The sequence below is a fragment of the Macaca nemestrina genome, chromosome 1 (genome assembly GCF_043159975.1).
Source record: "Macaca nemestrina isolate mMacNem1 chromosome 1, mMacNem.hap1, whole genome shotgun sequence".
Classification (NCBI taxonomy): Eukaryota; Metazoa; Chordata; class Mammalia; order Primates; family Cercopithecidae; genus Macaca; species Macaca nemestrina.
This window is the reverse complement of record NC_092125.1, coordinates 54394657-54416568: the sequence shown is the minus strand read 5'-3', so window position 1 is coordinate 54416568 and position 21912 is coordinate 54394657. Positions and strand designations below refer to the sequence as shown.

General features: G+C 34.4%; 1 protein-coding gene across 8 annotated transcripts in view; it reads left to right on the top strand.

Annotated features, from left to right (window-relative positions):
• Positions 1-21912, top strand: part of LOC105484650 (potassium sodium-activated channel subfamily T member 2) — a 402402-nt gene that overhangs the window by 179899 nt on the left and 200591 nt on the right. For all 8 annotated transcript variants that reach the window (XM_071077455.1, XM_011746475.2, XM_071077482.1 and 5 more), the window contains exons 9-12: positions 3740-3920; positions 5250-5414; positions 7548-7684; positions 10394-10457. In XM_071077455.1, the coding sequence (XP_070933556.1) occupies positions 3740-3920; positions 5250-5414; positions 7548-7684; positions 10394-10457 (547 nt within the window). The remainder of the gene's footprint in view (positions 1-3739; positions 3921-5249; positions 5415-7547; positions 7685-10393; positions 10458-21912) is intronic.

The window sequence follows — 21912 nt, the reverse complement described above, 5'->3', positions numbered from 1 at the left end:
AGTATGGTACAATGGCAATCAATTGTTTTTTTTTTTCCTCTGGTATCATTTTATTGGATATGCTTGAATTATGTACATTCATAGCAGTATATCATAATGAAGTCAGTGTATTCCTTTTTGGGGGGAAGCTTCTTAATGTTAAAAGCTTCCTAAGCATTATTTGCTAGAACACAGTTTGAATAGCAGTGTAACTGTGTAGTCTGATTATATATATATGTATTTTAATATACTTTAAGTTCTAGGGTACATGTGCATAACGTACAGGTTTGTTACATATGTACACATGTGCCATGTTGGTGTGCTGCACCTATTAACTCATCATTTACATTAAGTATATCTCCTAATGTTATCCCTTCCCCCTCCCCACTCCCCCCCCTTCATAATAGGTCCTGGTATGTGATGTTCCCCTTCCTGTGTCCAAGTGATCTCATTGTTCAGTTCCCACCTATGAGTGAGAACATGCGGTATTTGATTTTCTGTTCTTGTGATAGTTTGCTGAGAATGATGGTTTCCAGCTCCATCCATGTGCCTACAAAGGACATGAACTCATCCTTTTTTATAGCTGCATAGTATTCCATGGTGTATATGTGCCACATTTTCTTAATCCAATCTGTCACTGATGGACATTTGGGTTGATTCCAAGTCTTTGCTATTGTGAATAGTGCCGCAATAAACATATGTGTGCATATGTCTTTATAGCAGCATGACTTATAATCTTTTGGGTATATCCCCAGTAATGGGATGACTGGGTCAAATGGTATTTCTAATTCTAGATCCTTGAGGAATCGCCACACTGTTTTCCACAATGGTTGAACTAGTTTACAGTCCCATCAACAGTGTAAAAGTGTTCCTATTTCTCCACATCCTCTCCAGCACCTGTTGTTTCCTGATTTTTTAATGCTTGCCATTCTAACTGGTGTGAGATGGTATCTCATTGTGGTTTTGATTTGCATTTCTCTGATGGTGAGTGATGATGAGCATTTTTTCATGTGTCTGTTGGCTGTATGAATGTCTTCTTTTGAGAAGTGTCTGTTCATATCCTTTGCCCACTTTTTGATGGGGTTGTTTGTTTTTTTCCTGTAAATTTGATTGAGTTCTTTATAGGTTCTGGATATTAGCCCTTTGTCAGATGAGTTTTTGATTGCAAAAATTTTCTCCCATTCTGTAGCTTTCCTGTTCACTCTGATGGTAGTTTCTTTTGCTGTGCAGAAGCTCTTTAGTTTAATTAGATCCCATTTGTCAATTTTGGCTTTTGTTGCCATTGCTTTTGGTGTTTTAGACATGAAGTCCTTGCCCATGCCTATGTCCTGAATGATATTGCCAAGGTTTTCTTCTGAGGATTTTATGGTTTTAGGTCTAACATTTAAGTCTCTAATCCATCTTGAATTAATTTCTTATAAGGAGTAAGGAAAGGATCCAGTTTCAGCTTTCTACTTATGGCTAGCCAATTTTCCCAGCACCATTTATTAAATAGGGAATCCTTTCCCCATTTCTTGTTTCTCTCGGGTTTGTCAAAGATCAGATGGCTGTAGATGTGTGGTGTTATTTCTGAGGACTCTGTTCTGTTCCATTGGTCTATATCTCTGTTTTTGTACCAGTACCATGCTGTTTTGGTTACTGTAGCCTTGTAGTATAGTTTGAAGTCAGGTAGCATGATGCCTCCAGCTTTGTTCTTTTGGCTTAGGATTGCCTTGGCAATGCGGGGTCTTTTTTGGTTCCATATGAACTTTAAAGCAGTTTTTTTCCAATTCTGTGAAGAAAGTCTTTGGTAGCTTAATGGGGATGGAATTGAATCTATAAATTACCTTGGTCAGTATGACCATTTTCACAATATTGATTCTACCTATCCATGAGCATGGTATGTTCTTCCATTTGTTTGTGTCCTCTTTTATTTCACTGAGCAGTGGTTTGTAGTTCTCCTTGAAGAGGTCCTTTACATCCCTTGTAAGTTGGATTCCTAGGTATTTTATTCTCTTCGAAGCTATTGTGAATGGTAGTTCTTTCATGATTTGGCTCTCTGTCTGTTACTGGTGTATAAGAATGCTTGTGACTTTTGCACATTGATTTTGTATCCTGAGACTTTGCTGAAGTTGCTCATCAGCTTAAGGAGATTTTGGGCTGAGACAGTGGGGTTTTCTAAATATACAATCATGTCAGCTGCAAACAGGGACAATTTGAGTTCTTCTTTTCCTAACTGAATTCCCTTGATTTCTTTCTCTTGCCTGATTGCCCTAGCCAGAACTTCCAACACTATGTTGAATGGGAGTGGTGAGAGAGGGCATCCCTGTCTTGTGCCAGTTTTCAAAGGGAATGCTTCCAGTTTTTGCCCATTCAGTATGATATTGATTATGGGTTTGTCATAAGTAGCTCTTATTATTTTGAGAAATGTTCCATCAATACCGAATTTATTGAGAGTTTTAACATGAAGGGCTGCTGAATTTTGTCAAAGGCCTTTTCTGCATCTATTGAGATAATCATGTGGTTTTTGTCTTTGGTTCTGTTTATATGCTGGATTACATTTATTGATTTGCATACGTTGAACCAGCCTTGCATCCCAGGGATGAAGCCCACTTGATCATGGTGGATAAGCTTTTTGATGTGCTGCTGGATTCGGTTTGCCAGTATTTTATTGAGGATTTTTGCATCGATGTTCTTCAGGGATATTGGTCTAAAATCCTCTTTTTTGGTTGTATCTCTGTCAGGTTTTGGTATCAGGATGATGTTGGCCTCGTGAAATGAGTTAGGGAGGATTCCCTCTTTTTCTATGGATTGGAATAGTTTCAGAAGGAATGGTACCAACTCCTCCTTGTACCTCTGGTAGAATTTGGCTGTGAATCCGTCTGGTCCTGGATGTTTTTTGGTTGGTAGGCTATTAATTATTGCCTCAATCTCAGAGCCTGCTATTGGTCTATTCAGGGATTCAATTTCTTCCTGGTTTAGTCTTGAGAGAGTGTAAGTGTCCAGGAAATTCTCCATTTCTTCTAGGTTTTCTAGTTTATTTGCGTAGAGGTGTTTATAGTATTCTCTGATGGTAGTTTGTATTTCTGTGGGTTCAGTGGTGATATCCCCTGTATCATTTTTTATTGCATCTATTTGATTCTTTTCTCTTTTCTTCTTTATTAGTCTTGCTAGCGGTCTATCAATTTTATTGATTTTTTCAAAAAACCAGCTCCTGGTTTCACTGATTTTTGGAGGGTTTTTTGTTTCTCTATCTCCTTCAATTCTGCTCTGATCTTAGTTATTTCTTGCCTTCTGCTAGCTTTTGAATGTGTTTGCTCTTGACATGAGTTTTGGAGGGGACAACATTCAAACTATAGCACTTGGAAATTGTTAACTCCTCAAGTCTTTTACTATCTCTTCTTCCTAAATTATAAAAAAAGAAAAAGAAAAGACTTGGTATTTTGGTAAGGATTCAGTGTAGCAATTTCTGATCTCGATGTTCATTCGGTGTCTTTGTGTATCACCCATGAAATTGTCTGTTCGTTTTACATGTTACTCAAATATACTATGTGATATTTTAACTACCATATTTGGTCACTAATCAAAATAAGAGCATATCTGGTCAATGTAGGAAAATAACTTACTAATTATGTTTTTCTTAGAAAAATATATTATAAAATATAAGAGCCTAACTATTAAATTGCTTTATGAAATGTGCTTTGGCTTTCAACAGAATAATGATGAGAACTTTTATGTCCCATTTGAAAGATTTAAGTTTAATTCATATTTGTTTCTTTAGCATTTGTGGGATCCAACATCTGGAACGAATAGGAAAGAAGCTGAATCTCTTTGACTCCCTTTATTTCTGCATTGTGACGTTTTCTACTGTGGGCTTTGGGGATGTCACTCCTGAAACATGGTCCTCCAAGCTTTTTGTCGTTGCTATGATTTGTGTTGCTCTTGTGGTTCTACCCATACAGGTAAACATAACCATCTTACATTGTATGAAAATGTACAGAGACATGAAATTGAATCCTCCACATTTAATAAGAAATGGAAAGTGGCTTATCTATCTAACAATAATTTACTAACACATACTATCATTACATTTAAGCAATTACATAAATTACTGCAGAAATGTCATTTTACATTTTCTTAGAAACACCAAGTTGTTTCTTTTATCCTTCTAGTCATAATTGACGGCGCTCATCTCATTTCAATCCTTCAAGATTTTTTTTAAATATAGAGTAATTATATTAAATATAGAATAATGTAGTTTTAAATTATAGGATGTTAGATCAAAGAAATAAAGTTGTGAAGGGTTGATTTATCTTGGTTCCTCAAAATAAACCACAAAATCATGCAGTGCAATGAAGACAAATCGATTACTTATGTTGGCCAAATAAAACAAAATCTGGGCCAGGTACAGTGGCTCATGCCTATAATCCCAGTATTTTGGGAGGCTGAGGCAGATGGATGGCTTGAGCCCAGGAGTTCAAGATGAGCTTGGGCTATAAGGCAAAATCTCATCTCCACAAAAAAAAAAAAAAAAAAAAAAAAAGAAAAAAGAAAAAGTCTGAACATGGTATGTAAATATTATGTGGCACTTTGGGGAATGAGTAAGGAGGTTGCAAAGGGACAGATATATAAATGAAATTAAAAATAAGTAGATGCAATCTCTAACTCTTTCCTATAATAAGCCCTGGGTGTCCATGTGTGGGCAGATCAGAAGCAGGCTATGGGGAAATGCAAACCAAACTTGCATATTCCGTTGCAAAACTTTGGCTGCAATGTTTCTGAATAGAATACCTACAAAAATGGCCTTCCTACTCCAATAAATCCATGCATGTCTTTCTTCCTGACATCCCTCCCTTGCACCTTTCACTTTCCTCAGTTGCTGGCTACTGTACAGCTAGAATGTGGCCTTGTGTGTTGTGGTAAGAGTAACTCCTATTGCATGAGATGTGGTTAGAACTTGACAGAGAATGTTGGAAAATAGCAGAGGCTTTTCTGTTTCACTCAGCTCTACTGGACATAAAGCAGAGGTACAAACCTCTTTGTGGCCTGTTATTATGTAATAGCAAAATCATGTTAATATGTTTCCTTAGAGACCTGAAGCCCCTGGGAGGCATTTGCAGCCCTGTAGAAATTATATGAAAAGTCTGTTGTTGAAGGGGAACACTGACAATTAGAATCTCAATGAGTTCCGTCTGGGAAATTGAAAGTACTTAATAAACAATAGATGTATTGCATTGATTTATTTATTTCCTTACCTTGTTTTTCACTCATATGTGGAAAATATATTACAGTTTGAACAGCTGGCTTATTTGTGGATGGAGAGACAAAAGTCAGGTGGAAACTATAGTCGACATAGAGCTCAAACTGAAAAGCATGTCGTCCTGTGTGTCAGCTCACTGAAGATTGATTTACTTATGGATTTTTTAAATGAATTCTATGCTCATCCTCGACTCCAGGTACATTTGGCTTACGTTATGTACTATACTGGATTGTACCTACTAACATATTGTCAAAGTCAATTAACTGATGGTGCAGCCTGCTTTGTGGAGGATTTTTATTTATACAACCAAATATAGAAAGAGTAAATGAAGAACCACAAATATAACCAGGAACATAGAAAAAAAATGCTGGAGGAATACACAGTATTTTAAGTTTCCTTCTGTATCTACGCTAAAAGACAGATGGAATAATGTTAATGGTACAAAGAAGATTTTTCTTTGAATTAAAAGATTGCTTTTTCTCCCTTGGGTAGAGCATAAATGATATTTTTATGAAACAGTGAATTTTAAGATAAAATATGATAAAACAAGAAGGAAACCATTTCAATATCATCTGCTCAGTTAAATACTGCAGAATTTTATCAAGGATTGCTAATGAAAATGTGGAAGTCTGGGACTTTCATTTTTTTTCTTCTGTTTCCTGAAGTATAAATAGGTCCTATTTGTATAGCAATACACGATCAAAAATTGGACAATAACTAGGTGAATTGAGAATATGAATTAAGAAGAAACTTTTTTTCTGTCTATGCAGATCAAATTCTTGAATATTTCCACTTTCTGCTATGGGTCACGGCATTAATCTCCTTTCCTGATTACTGCACTTAATATATTTGAAGGTCTTGTATTAACTCAACCAATTTGTGTCAAGAAGTTGAATAACTCTAGACTTCAAGACAATGCTTAGTATATCTAATTATCCTTTCCTTACAAAACAAAGAAATATTGATTTGTGAATATTTTGGAGACCTTTATAAATACTATATTTTTGTGTTTTAAAACACCTAATTTACAATTGATTCTTAAATGGTAGAATCATTTTGTTCTGTCTGAAATGACAGAATCATTTTGTTCTTATTCTTTTGTTTTGTTTTCATTTCACTCTTTTCATGTTAACTTGAATTTTTAATAGCAACTCCATACTTATTTGTTTTTTTTAATTATTTATATTTAATTAATTTCAAGCTTACTTCTTATAACCCATAAAGAAAATCCATTTGGGGGAAAATTCTGATCCCATGGTTTATTAGCCTGTTCTCACACTGCTATAAAGAAATACCTGACAGTGGGCAATGTACAAAGAAGAGATTTAATTGACTTATGATTCCACCGGCTATACTGGAAACATGGTTGGAGAGGCCTAAGGAAACTTACAGTCATATGTAATATGAAAGGGAAGCAGGTGTGTCCTCACATGGCCAGAGCAGGAGGAAGAGGGTGTGATATACACTCACTATCAGGAGAACAGCAAGGGAGAAATCTGCCACCGTGATTCAGTCAACTCCCAGCAGGCCCCTCCCTTAACATTTGGGCTTACAGTTTAACAAGAGGTTTGGGCAGGGACACAAATCCAAACCATATCACACAGTCATTAACTTTGTCTAGTATCAATGTAGAGAATTATTTAAACTCCAGAAATTCCTAGTAGATATATTTCACAGCGGTAAAATGGTGAAAGTTTACCAGAGAATTTTAATTTCTATAGATCATTGTTTTAAACCGTTTCACCACTCAGATGTAATTTTCTCCAAATGACCATATATTTATAATATTTTGATATAATGTTCTTTTAATTTATTTTGTCAGTATTTTCAGTGTTATTATGAATCCTTATTCATTCAAATATCCACCAGAAACTGTTTAAAATTATTGTATCATAATTATATAGCCAAATGATATAAATCGCTACCACAGTTTTGATCCTAAAAGTAATGAAGTATGAATTGATACTTAAATGTTTCTGCCTGGTGTTCAATGTATATTTTAGGATCAGTCCGTGGATAGAACTAAATCTTCACAATGTGAAAGTGTGTGCCAGGTATAACCACTGATTACCTTCCCTTATGCTCTTAGTAAGATTGAAATAAGTTGAGATGAACTTATTGGTTTATGCGATTTGTGTATGTCCCAGTTGTATTTATTATGGTGTAATGCTATTTAATATATGCACAGGTTTTAAATGTGAAATTTTATTAGCAAAAGTTCATTTCAATTTTATCATATTTCAGGTTTTTCTTAGATATTTTATTTTTCAATGTAGTATAGCATAAAACATTATTGTTTCTATTCCATTGCCCATTTTGTTTTGAATAGGATTATTATGTGGTGATTTTGTGTCCTACTGAAATGGATGTACAAGTTCGAAGGGTACTGCAGATTCCAATGTGGTCCCAAAGAGTTATCTACCTTCAAGGTTCAGCCCTTAAAGATCAAGACTTATTGAGAGCAAAGTAAGTATCCCTGCCTTTCATCTTGCAGCTTACAGTTTTGAGTGACTTAATATTTTCTCTTTCCTCCAAATTTTAGCAATTTTCGGTGTTGCAAGATGTGTTAATGTTTGAGTGTAGACTTTTGCCTTAGTCCCTCTGCTGGCCAAACTAAAAGGTTAAAAATGTATCATGAAATCAGTGTGTTTACTCCTCTTTTTCAGCCTCATCTCAAGGCAGAATTGTTCAGCAGACTGTGACCACACAACACAATGAGAAAAGTGGCCCAGTATAATTATCTTAAGCTGTCAGAGATTCACAGAGGCATCTAGACTCACTGTTAGAGTAGTCTCCAAATCCCTGGATACTGTTTTTATTCCACATATAAAAATTGTGGGCTAAATATGATGTGACATACCAGTGCAGTGTGAGTTAGGGTTTACGTTTTAAAGACCTTGCACTATGTATTGGACAGACAGCACTTGTGTTCCCTGGGGTCAGAGACAAAATGGTTGCTGTGGACTAGAGGAATCAGAAAGGTGACAGGTCTTACTTAGCTATCCTCTTCTTTTTGTGCATGTACCAGGCAATTTGTCTTAAAGGTGACATGGTCTTAAACATTTGTCACAAGTTAACGAGTTATATCATATGAGCAGAGTGTGAGTATTATTGAGCAGAGTGTGGACACCAGGGAAACAGAGTTTCTGCAAAACAATGTCCTTAGTTTCAGATGCCGGAAGGTGTCTTCAACAAAAGTGGTTTTGCTCAATATTTTCTGCTGTTTTTAAAGTTTTAAAGATGTCTTCATGTTTATCCTTGAGTTGCCCTACATGCCCTTCTAGATTTAAAAGTCTCCCCACTGAATTGAATATCATAAGTGCTTTATACTTTTTTTTTCTTTCCTGGATAACCTGAGTGTGCACGAGTGGGTGTGTGTTTGTGCCTGTCTTCACCGTGTTTGCAAGTGTGTGTGTGTGTGTGTGTGTGTGTATGTGTCTAGTGGGGGTTGGAAAAGAACAGAAGAAAAGTCAACTGTTTTGTGGAACAGACTTCCAGACTCCTTTGTGCTGCATAATCCTTCAAATGATGATTAGATACCTAGTCAGGAACTCTGATGTTACCTTTGATTTATATATAATGAAGTCAATTTAATGGAGTATTTTTTCACTGATTTAACTTCTGAAACAAAAACATCACGAAAAACTAGCAGGATATAATGAGTGTTACCTAATTGGAAAGTTACATTTCTTTGAGAGTATATTCATCTTTTAGGTGGATTAAATATATTTGTGGTCAGTGTACATGTGACAGTTCTATAAGTCATCAGATTTTCCCAGCACATCAGGTAAACCCTGGTTTTAGGTGTTTAGAGTTTGCTATCTATACTCATTATTTGGGTGTGCTAGAGAAATAGACGCTTAGATACTACTGTAATCTAGATCTTTGTATTAATTGGTGTAAGAATCAATATTCCTTATTTATTGTATGACAGCTAAGTTCTTCACACAATAAGCATGAGTAATATTCATATTATGTTCCATATGAATTTGTGTAATATATGGAGACTTCTTTCTATCTAACAAATTTATCTGAGTTATTGGTATAGCTATTAGTATCTAAGCTATATACTATTTAGGATTAATATAACTAATTTATTACTAATAGTCTTAAAATGATCTCTTGGTAAAAGCAATCATATTTACAAGAAGAATTCCTCCATGGGAATAAAGGAAAAGTGAAGGGAATGAAGGAGAGAGAGAGGTAGCTGGCTGGTCATACTCAAAAAGCTATTTTAAAAAATAAGAGTGACGCAGTATCCATTTTTATGTTCATTTCCAATCTTAGCTTCCTATAAAAGATTTGGGATTTAATATAAACTAATACATTTTTCAGTGCAATTCCTTATGCATAGAGCATGGAGTAGGATTCTCCAAACAAGTTTCATAGGTTAGTCGCATGAGTTTTGAATTGCTTCGTTGAAAATGGTATTTAGAGAAAGTTATCCAACACTCGTATTATCTTAATAACCATGGCGCAACATCTTCCCACAACTGTTTGGTTTGGTCTTATTTCAAAGACTTTTATATTTCCTCTTCATAGAAAATTTTTTTTTGGAAAACATTTACTTTATCACAGTGAACCACAGAGATAAATCATTCCTCATTTTGAAAATAAACATTCCTGTGCTTTTGGAACATCATGTATCAAACACTAAAATATACTGTGTCTTCATCACTAAACTTAGGAAATATTGAACCCTAGCATGAGGGGAAGGGGCTTGGGAAAGGATGAATGATCTCCAGGAAGTATAAATACAGAGTAGAGTTTGACTTATGAATACAGAGAAGCTGTATTCCACCCCTCTTAGTTTGATTCAGACATTACAGTTAAAATACGATTAGTCATAAAATAAAGACCAATATATCCCCTTAATTTACTCAAAGCATGCATATAAAATACATTTAATAGTAAAAAGGAATAAAGTTTGACTTTTATTAACTTTTGTCATAAAACATTGAGTTATAATAGACAACCCAGTAGCAGATTTTTTTTTCTTCAGAGTCAGATATAGTTAAGATCTACTAGAAATTCAACTTTCATTTAAGCTTAAGGATACACATGGTCTACATGTACATTTTGTGCAATATATGGACTAAAGACTTAAATTCTATTTTTCAGAAAACGTGTAGATATTTCAGTGTGTGATTATTTTGTTTTTCCGTCTGTATTTAGGATGGATGACGCCGAGGCCTGTTTTATTCTCAGTAGCCGTTGTGAAGTGGATAGGACATCATCTGTAAGTTTCTAAAATCTCTTTTAGTAAGTTGTGCTTTCCATTTTAAAATAATTTTTTAAATTTGAATTTTTAAAAATCTGCCAACATTAACTATTGGTGACCTTAAAGTTTTACTAAAAGGAAACAAATATTACAGAGCTGCCTTTTCCTTAAGAACAGTTGTATCGATTGTATTAACGAAAGTGTTTTTCAAATAGTTTCTACAAATACTCTCATAATCTGTTGGTCAAAATGAATCATATATAAACAGAACTAGACCCCTTTTTGTAATTAAATATGTCTTATGAGTTGTAGTTTTGTTAAAGTGGCCTCAGTTTTTTCAACCTTAAGACAAAACAGATGGAAAACGCATTAGAACCAATTGGAGAGTTTCTTAAAAATATGCATTTGAGAACCTTCTATTCAAGATATTTGGGGTGGTAATCAACAATCTTTATATTTTTAAAAGCTCCCCAGGTAATTCTGAAACACATTTCAGTTTGGTAACCTTTTGCTTATATGATATTTATGATGCATTTTTTAGTTTCACAGTTCTATTAAACTTATAACTAAATTAAATTGTATAAAGCAAATAATGGTATAAACTGTATTTTAAAATTTTCATTTTATTACTTTTAAAAGTGCTTCATTATTTTATGTTCAGTAAATTCTACTATCTCCTGTGTTTATAAGCCATTGACTCCATCTGTAGCCATTATCTGTGGTGTGTGGACATATGAGAACAATTGGTGGTTTTTATAGCAACTGGGAAAAGGCAAAATGTGCATAAGTCTTTCAGGTATATGTTTTATTCTCTTCTGGAGCACTTAATAGGCATACTCTTTTACATTAATCTAGGACTGTAAGTTCTGAATGGGCAGGCTCTGTGTTGTCCTCATTCTAATTTACCTAAACTACTTATCTATGTCTAAGATTTTAAACTGATTTTCTCATCTTTCATTTGGAGTGACAGCTATTAGCTGAATTGTGGCCGTGCAAAATTCTTATGTTGAAGTCCCAACCCTTAGTACCTCAGCATGTGAACTTATGTGGTGATAAGGTGTTGAAAGAAGTAATAAATTTATAATGAGACCATTAGCATAGGCACTAATCTAATATGACCAGTGTCCTTATAAAAAGAGAAAATTTGAAGGCAGCCATGTATACAGGGAAAACACCATGTAAACATGAATTTGGCAATATACATGCCAAGGAGAGAGGTCTGGAGCAGATCCTTCCCTCACAGCTCTCAGGAAGACCCAACCCTGTCAACACCTTGATTTCTGATTTCTAGTCTGTAGAACTGTGAGACAATAAAATTCTGTTGTTTAAGCCATCCAGCTTGTGGTATTTTGTTTGGCAGCCCTAGAAGCTAAGAGACAGGTGGATCACGAGGTCAGGAGATCGAGACCATCCTGGCTAACACGGTGAAACCCCGTCTCTACTAAAAAATACAAAAAAAAAAAAAAAAAAAAAAAAAAGAAGAGTGTAGACCAAAAAATGATTGGAAAACTTTAAAAATTTTTTTGAAATATATTTATATATATATACTTTTTCTTATATATATATATAAGATATTTATATATATTTATATATATATTTATATATATACTTTTTATATATATTTATATATATATTTATATATATATTTCTTATATATATAAGATATTTATATATTTATATATATACTTTATATATATATTTTTATATATAGATATTTATATATAGATATTTATAGATATTTATATATATATTTTTATATATATACTTTTTCTTATATATATATATAAGAAAAAGTATCTGCTCCCCGCTTTCTTCACAATTACTACCTGAATTCAGATCAGACTGATTCATCAGTTCATTTAAGCACTACTTTAATCGTCTTTTAATTGGTTCAACGTCGTAGGTACTCCAAACATGTTTACCGAAGAAATGAATTTGAACTGAAGATAATCAAGTGTTTCTATAATTGATTGACTTATGTCATTGTGAGTGTTGTGCCCGTTCGAGTGGTAATTTGGCTTTAAAATATTTTCAGTTTTTCAGTATGTATACTATCTTTGTGTAACAAGGGAGGTGTAAGCATTAGGAAATAAATACATAATATCTTCTGGGGTACCCTTTATAATGTGAATTTGGAAGCTTTTAGTTAATCAAATGTATTCTGTTTTTTTTTTTTTTCCGACACTACTAAATTGGAAGTAATGAGTAAGAAGATTTACACCTATAGGGACAACAGATTTGTTGGATGAGAAAATACTAATTTTATATTAATAATAATTTTGCAAGCTGCAAAGCAGATGGATGAGTGGCAACAGTGAAGGAAGTAAAAATTTAAGTTGAGACAGGAAACAAATTAGCAGCAAGCTGCTTTTTGCAACGGAACCTCAACAGTCTCAGAAAATAGAGGTACCAGATGTCTCTGAATGTAGGGTTATATGTATGACTAAATATATGAATACTGGTTATAAGTCTGTAAGAAAAGTAAGTTCTCTGAACCCCTCTGCATATCCGTTGCAGGTTACTTTCCTAATCCTGGTAAAAGAGTTTTGGATAATTTGATCCAGGGATACTCTCTACTCAGAAACACCACCTACAGTTAAGAGTCTAGGTACCATGCTAAAATTAAGGGAATTAAGAGTAAGTTGCCTCAGTGAATGCCTCTGAGAACTGTTACAGTCTGATCCGTATCTCTATTGATGTTGACACAAGATTGGAGGAGTTTCCTCAGGGGAAATGATTCAACACAAGATAAAATGCCTTATATCAATCAATCAAAAGTGTGTGCCTCTGTGTGTGTGTGTGTCTGTGTGTGTGTGCGCAGAGATATGAAACCTGGTGTTCCCTAGTGCAATATTAAAAATTGATAACTCTAAAATAAAATCTATATGAAAAAAGCTCTCTGCCTACACTCAAATACTAATCTCTTTTGAGTGCTTAACTCCTACTTGTATTCAGACACCAGACACAGGGCTTTGAGGACATTTCTAACAAGAACAAGAAGGAATAAGCAACAAACAAAAAACACATGCACAAAAAGAGAAACTCAGAGGAAACAAACAATACCATATAGTTCTGGGAAAAGAAATCAATCTTAAAATATGTATTTAATAAATATTCCTAGTTATATGAGAATATCGTACATACATAAAACAAGTATAGTAGACTAGATCACAAAACAAAACAAGACATTCAGTGAACCTGAAAGAGCTCCTGGAAATTAAATCTAGCATAACAAATGAATAATTTAATAAAAAGCCTAGAACGTAAACCTAAGGACATTGAAGAATGAAGAATAATAAAATAATCAATAAAACCAAATAGTGTAAAAGAAGAATTTAAAAGGTGAGAAAATTATGGTAGCTAAGGAGAAGCAATATCAATATAGTAGGAATTTAAGAAAGGGATTTTATGAAACACTGGGGTAGAATATTATGAAAAACATAATGCACTCAAATTTTCCACACAGAAATTGTCAAATTGAGAGGGCCCAGTCATTATACAATTAGGACTAGAGAAGTTCTGTGCTGGTCAAGAAGAAGGAAACAAAAGAAAAGCCAAAGTAAAAAGGAAAAGGCATCTGAGGAAGAGGAAAAATAGGAGAAAAAAGAAAATATTCAAAACTAAGGGTGGAAAGTTAGAATGTCTTCAGACCTCTCATCAGTAATGGCAGAAGACAGTGGGGCAATGCTTTCAACATTCTGAAAGGAAATATTTTTTCACTTAGAATTTTGTATCCTGGCAAAAGTTTGGTCTAGTAAGAAGGTAAAAAGAAGTTATTTATATAAACTAAAGATTTTAAAGAATGCACAACTCTCTGGAAGCTGCTGGAAGATGTGTTTACCAAAAACAAGGAGTGAGTGAAAGAGAAGTAGCTTCAGGGGATCCACCACAGGAGAGAATGAAAATTTCCATACTAATGGTGGAAGTGGACCCTAAACAGCAGGCTCTCAGTGCCAGCAGTCAGACCATTGTGGGGAGTGGAGAACTTCGGGAAGGCCACCTCTGGGGAGGAAACCAAGCTGGTGTTACCTGATGTGGTTGAGTGTATTGAGAACAGCTTTCCACTTCTGGTCAGGTGTTTTGGATTGCAATGCGTCTCCCCTTTTATTTTCACTTGTTGGAGCCCTAACTCCTAGTTCTTCACAATGTTACTGTATTTGGATATAGGGCTTTTAAAGAGATAATTAAGTTAAAATGAAGCCATTAGGGTAGACTCTAATCTAATATCGCTGATGTCCTTAAAAGAGGAGAATAAAATAATAGGATATACAGAAATATCAGGGGTGCATGTCTACACAGAGTAACCAGGTGAAGAGGCCAATGTCACAGGCCTCAGAGGAAACCAGCTATGATGGGACCTTGTCCTAGAACTTCCAGTTGCCAGAACTGTGAGAAAATAAATGTCTTTTGTTTAAGTCATAGAATCTGCGTTGTTTTTGTAGTAGTTGTTGTTGTTTTTGAGACTCGAGTTTTGCTTTTCTTGCCCAGGCTAGAGTGGAATGGCTCGATCTCAGCTTGCTGCAACCTCCACCTTCCAGGTACCATTCCTGGCCAATTTTAAAATATTTATTCATCTATTTATTTTTATTTTTATTTTATTTATTTATTTTTGTAGTTTTAGTAGAGATGGGGTTTCTCCATGTTGGTCAGGCTGATCTCGAACTCCTGACCTCAGGTGATCTGCCCGCCTTGGCCTCGCAAAGTGCTGGGATTACAGGTGTGAGCCACCATGCCTGGCCAAATCTGGGGTATATTTTTAATGGTAGCCCAAGCAGACTAATGCATGCCAGATTCTAAATTAGTAACGAGTGGTTAGAAAACTAACAAAGGTCAAAAGAGACAGTTAGAAAGGAAAACAGATCACTCAAGATTGGAAATATAATTATAGCACTCAACATGCCATATTATGAAAAACAGCCATAATAATGCAAACACTGAAGATTGGTTTTAAAAAAATTATTGAACTACAGTCATGCACCACATAACATTTCAGTGACAGAATGAATATACAATGGTAGTCCTATAGGATTGTAATGGAGCTAAAAAAATCCTATTGCCTAGTGACATCATAGCTGTTGAAACTTAGCAGTGCAGAGCTTACATGTCGGTGATGATGTTGACTAAGATCAATAGGTTATACCCTATAGCGTAGTACGTGCTAGGCTGTGCCATTTAGGTTCTGTAAGTCCAGTCTATGCCCAGTGACAAAATCGTCTAATGATGCATTTCTCAGAATTTATCCCCATCGCTAAGTGACTCATGACTTGTATATTCAAAGGATGGGAAAAGGGAAATTCAGAATGAGGGATGAGAAGAAAGATATACCTTTTTGTTTCATAATAGAAAGCTGGTAGATAATAATTTAAATTGAAAAGCAGGAAATAATAATAAAATCAGTTAGAAATATGGAAGGAGGTTAAGAGAATACCTAGTTTTGGGGCTGTAAAGGGACTGCCTCTGTGGAGTGGAAATATGGTGTGAGAGTAGGAAGGAGAGAGGAGGCTGCACTTACATGTTATGGAACTTGTCTTTTTGGACTATGTACTTGTATAGGTTTGATAGTATTTTTAATTAAATGTGATTTAGAATATGCCTTGGTCTAGGAAAAATTCATTAATCTGAAAAATGCGCCATTAGTTGTGAGGAGGTAAGCAGGCTTCTTGTCACATGAGTTTCATGTAACCCTTGAGATGTCAGTATAAACATGAGTAAATTTGCAGTTGAACTGCCTCTATTTTTTATATATGTACTTTTTTTGTATTTCAATAAAAATCTATTTACAAGAAAAAGTGGCAAGCTGGATTTGTTCTCCAGGCCCTCATAGTTTGCTGACCTCTGCTATAGATAATTAATATTGTTTTAAATTTTTTTCTGTGGGTATATAATAGATGTATTTAGTTACGTTAAGTGAAATAAGCCAGGCACAGGAAGGCACACATTGCATGGGATCTAAAAATCAAAGCAATTGAACTCATGGATATAGAGAGTAGAAGGATGGTTACCAGAAGCTGGGAAGGGTAGTGGGGGAGTGATGATGAGGAGATTGGCTTGGTTAATGGGTATAAAATAAAATAGAAAGAATGAATAAGACCTACTATTTAATAGCACAACAGTGACTATAGTCAATAATAATTCAATTGTACATTTAAAAATAACCAAGAGTATAAGTGGATTATGTGTAACACAAAGGATAGATGATTGAGGGGATGGATACTTATATATTTTTAAATTCAACTTTCATCTAAACTTACTAATTAAATTATTCTGTCTTACTTTTACTTGTGAATCAGGAGAAGATATAAGGCATGCCAAGTGAAGCTTCATAAAATAGGTAGAACTCAACAGCTGTTATACTTTCGGAAAAACTGTTTAGTAAAACAGGTAGCATATATAGCTGTGAAAAGTTTAGCAGAATAGAGAGGGGTCAGTAGGTAGAGTAGTAGCCCCCTTATCAGTAGGTAGAGTAGTAGCCCCCTTATCCACGGGGAATAATTTCCAACATCACCAATTGATGCTAATTATTGGTATAATTACCGATAGTACCAAAACCTATATATAGTATGAACAAATTTCTTTTCTCTTCTTTACAATTTCATGGATACAGGATTCGGTCTTATTATAGATCTTAGCAACCTCAGCATATGATATTTTTCTTTCCTTAACTTGAGAACTTTCACCTTTTCACTTCAAGGAGGCACTTGACGGCTTCTTTTTGGCATATCCAAATTGGCAGCATCGCTACTCTTGCACTTTGGGCCACTAAGTAAAATAAGGGCCACATGAACACAAGCACTGCAATACTTCAAGAGCCAATGTGATAACTAAGACGGCTAGTAAGTGGCTAATGGGTGGGAAGCATATATAGTGTGAACATACTGGACAAAGGGATGATTCATGTCCTGGGTGGGACAGGGTGGGAGGGAGTGAGATTTTGTGCTACTTAGTATGGCATGTAACTTAAAACATATAACTTGTTTATTTCTAGAATTTTCCTTTTAATATTATTCTGTCAAAGTTGACCTTGGGTAACTGAAACTGTGGGAAGGCAAAACTGTAAAACTGTGGATAGGGGGACTATTATAAAAGGAAAACAAGTAAATTTTTAAAAACCTACCAGGGAAGTCAGTGTCAGAATTGGGGCATCTTGAACAAAGGGACAACAAGAGAGTGCCTTTGAGTCCTGGTTACTGGGTAGTTTTAGGTCTTGATAGACAGAAAGGGTAAGGAAGAAAAACTCATGTTCATGAGCGGTACAATATCTCTGCTACTTTGGCAAAGACTGGAATCTCTTTTAATTGTTTTATGTTTGGATGTACAGGGACTCATGGAAGTGTCTACAGCCCTTGGAGAGAGAGAAGGTTTGAGGGACTTGGTTATAAAATAGAAAGCAGACTATTCCTAATGTGCTTATATCTGGACACAACAATAGGCTGTATCATTCACGTCTTTTAAAAACCAATTATATGTATATTGGTGAGCACAATCATTCAAATAAAGATGTATACAAATTATGCATTATGCTAAGTAGCTAACAGTGTTAGCATAGAGGACACCACATTGCTTGGTAATTAACATTCTCCCATTTATTGTATTGTTTCTTAGGAAGGATCTGGCATAGTTGCTGATGCAAACACTACATTATGTCTTATACAGAGGTTGATTAAACAATTCTCTCAAACGGCACTACTCCTCCTCCAGCATTTGGTGTAAACTCAATCAGGGTAGTAGAAATCTTTGCTCTTTGATTCCTCAAAAGTTAATAAATGCATGTTTTCTCCAGTTTTCACGATGTCGAGGTCTGCTTGTTTTGTTTGTATCATTCTCTAGGGACTGTATGGTGAATACAGGAGAGCTTGGTCCAGATAATTTCTTTTAGTTGCCTCTCCCCAAGTAAGTTGTTCTTGAAGAGAATAACCAATTCCTCCTTTGTGATTAAACAGTCCTGCTACAACTGAATCATTTCACATGCAGTAAACTTTTCTTGGATATTCATTTAGAAGAAAATGAAATGTTTTGACGTTGGCCCTTAATATGATCAAGCCAGTGTCACTGTCATTTTATGTGCTTCCAGTACACAGCCAGTGTGTTGGGAGGGTCAGAAGGCCTGGAATCATAGTATGTTCTTACCTTATGTAAAATACTCTGACTTGTCTAAAGATTGTCAGGTCTCCCTTTTCTTAAACTCACTCACACTAAATAGTTGAACCATATGGAAAAATTATGGAGAATTATTTAGGGGAAATTCTCTTTCCATCTTACAAGATATAACAATCAAAGCTTATTCCTAGGCTCCATACTCTTCAATATGGTTGAAAATTGTGTTTAAACCACTAGTAAGTAGTAAGAATAAACAGGAACATTTTACACTTTACCAACACAGTTAAGGAGAACAACAACAACAAACAAAACTTTTACTTTATTTGCAAAAGCAATACACAACATCAGGTCAATTACATGGAATCTTGGAGAAATATTTGTTAGGTTGATAAGATTGAGCAAATTTCTTTTTCTTCCCATAACCTCTATTCTAAGAATAACATTGTGAAATTAATTAGTGAAATGTTTATGATTCCTTAAGAAAGACAGATTTAGAATAAATTTTTAAATGTTTATTTCTGGTTAGAGCATTTCCAAAAATTACTTTTAATTGATTAATCTTGCAGTATTTTCTGACTATTAGAAAATACTGCAAGTCTTAGAATTGTAATGTACAGAGTATAACGTAGTTTTTTATAGTATTTTGAATTAGAATAATCTGTTACATGTAAAAACATATTTTTTAAATCTGTATAATTGAATTGTTAATATTAAGCATAACTTTGAAGCAATTTTCCTCAGTGTTGTTCTAAATCAATCCGACACATTATGAAATCTTTTTTTACATATATTATGATCCTTGGCACGGTACAGCTTTTGAAAAACATTGATTGCACAATATTTTTAAAAAGTACATATTGAATTATTATTGCTGAATTTGTAAAATTAACTGAATAAGTTATTTTGTTGTTTTGATGACAACAGTGTTAAAACTAGGCAAACACTGCCAGTCCCAGAATTGGTCTGTGTATATTTTTCTGATTGGAGAGGGGAATTTCTGAATAACATTAAAATGCAAAATTAATAAGCATTACAAATACTCTGCTGTGGAATTAGCAATATTTTACAAAAAATAAATGTATGTCTACATAAAATTTTGTATTCTTTATTAGAAAAACAGTAAATAATCATGAATTTGAAAGTGCCATAGCAGATGACTCAGTAAATTTTTCTTTTTTCTTTGAATGGCCAAAATTATTTAGAAAAATTATTAAGTGTAATTTCACTGTGATCAAAATGCTTTCTGACTACTCTAGATTAATGTTATTTAAAAACAATAAAGCACATGACATATGCTTTTTAAAGAAGATGCCCAGTTTTTTTTATACGATGGTTACATTTAAAGATTTGGCAGTCATTAAAAAGTCAGGAAACAACAGGTGCTGGAGAGGATGTGGAGAAATAGGAACACTTTTACACTGTTGGTGGGATTGCAAACTAGTTCAACCATTGTGGAAAACAGTATGGCGATTCCTCAGGGATCTAGAACTAGAAATACCATATGACCCAGCCATCCCATTACTGGGTGTATACCCAAAGGAATATAAATCATGCTGCTATAAAGACACATGCACACGTATGTTTATTGTGGCACTATTCACAATAGCAAAGACTTGGAATCAACCCAAATGCCCATCAGTGACAGACTGGATTAAGAAAATGTGGCACATATACACCATGGAATACTATGCAGCCATAAAAAAGGATGAGTTTGTGTCCTTTGTAGGGACATGGATGCAGCTGGAAACCATCATTCTCAGCACACTATCACAAGAACAGAAAACCAAACACCACATGTTCTTACTCATAGGTGGGAATTAAACAGTGAGATCACTTAGACTCTGACAGGGGAACATCACACACCGGGCCCTATTATGGGGAGTGGGGAGGGGGGAGGGATGCCATTGGAAGTTATACCTGATGTAAATGACGAGTTGATGGGTGCTGACAAGTAGATGGATGCAACACACCAACATGGCACAAGTATACATATGTAACAAACCTACATGTTGTGCACATGTACACTAGAACTTACAATAATAAAAAAAAGAAAAAAATAAAGATTTATAACATCATAATGCTAATTATCTGCAAAAATCTTGCAATTTTTTAGGGTTGTAGTTTTAGTCAACGTTTCTACTATTAATATACATATTTTAGCTCATTTTTCTTCAAGTCCAATTAATAAAAAATGGAAAAAAAGATCCATTTTTTTTGACATTTAATAAGTCACTTTCATGTGGTCAAGCATTTTGTGCATATTATGTCATTTAATACCACAATTTGTTCATACATGAGAAAACCAAGTCTGAGAGATGTTCAATAGATTTCCCAGAGTGACAGTCTAAATTTTACCCAGTTTAGTCCAAATCCCAAACCTCTACCTTTACAACAAACTTCTCCCCACGTTGATAATAGCTTAGCTTATTATTCAAGTGGCATACATATTTGAAAATAAAAGTGGTACTACTGTTTAAATATTATAATAAGAATGACATATATACATAGTTTCTGGTATCAGCTCTCTGTTCTACTCCTTTCCATCCTAGTTTATCCCTTAAAAAATATATATTAACTTTGTATCTATTAAATTATTAATCTACTTTATATCCTTGCCCTGTAAGAAAATGACATTTTCTGACCTCTTTTTTCCTCTGACTTTCAATCTCAATTTTTCATTTCCCAATTTTCATTTTTGAAGTTACATTTGTGCATTTGAAGACTGATACCATTTACCTTTTGTTCTCTAAACAAAATGAGGACGTCTGCCATTATTTGATGACTCTAAGTGTCGAACTCAATAAACATTTAGAATTGCATGAGTATGAACATATTGTTTATTGAAGACCCAGTGATCATTTTGATTACATTTTCTTTTTCCTTTTTGTGTTGCTTTACTCAAAATTTTCAAAAGCATCTATATATTTTATGTGTTGTTACCATACTGTACATTTGTGTGTGCTGGGGGGTAGGGGGCTGCTAACTTATTTGTAAAGCTCCTTTTTACCACTCACTATTCTGTTGTCTTGTCATATGTTTACAGGTCTTAGTTTATCTAGCTTCAAATTTCTAGGAGGCTAACTGATGTAATCTGTTGCCACCCACTCCAAATTGAGCATAGTATTCTGTACAAGGAAGAAAAAGCACCCCAGTATAACATTATCTCCATTTTCAAATATGATTCCTTCTTTTCTAGTATTCATTCAACAAATATTTATTGAGTATTCTGTACCCCAAACACTGACATACTAGCTGAACATACAGTTATTAACAAAACAGTAAAACATTTTCATTCTCATGGAGCTTATCTACTAGTAGAAGTGACATTAAGTCCTAAGTGACATCTTATGTACTAGTAAGAATTGACATTAAATAA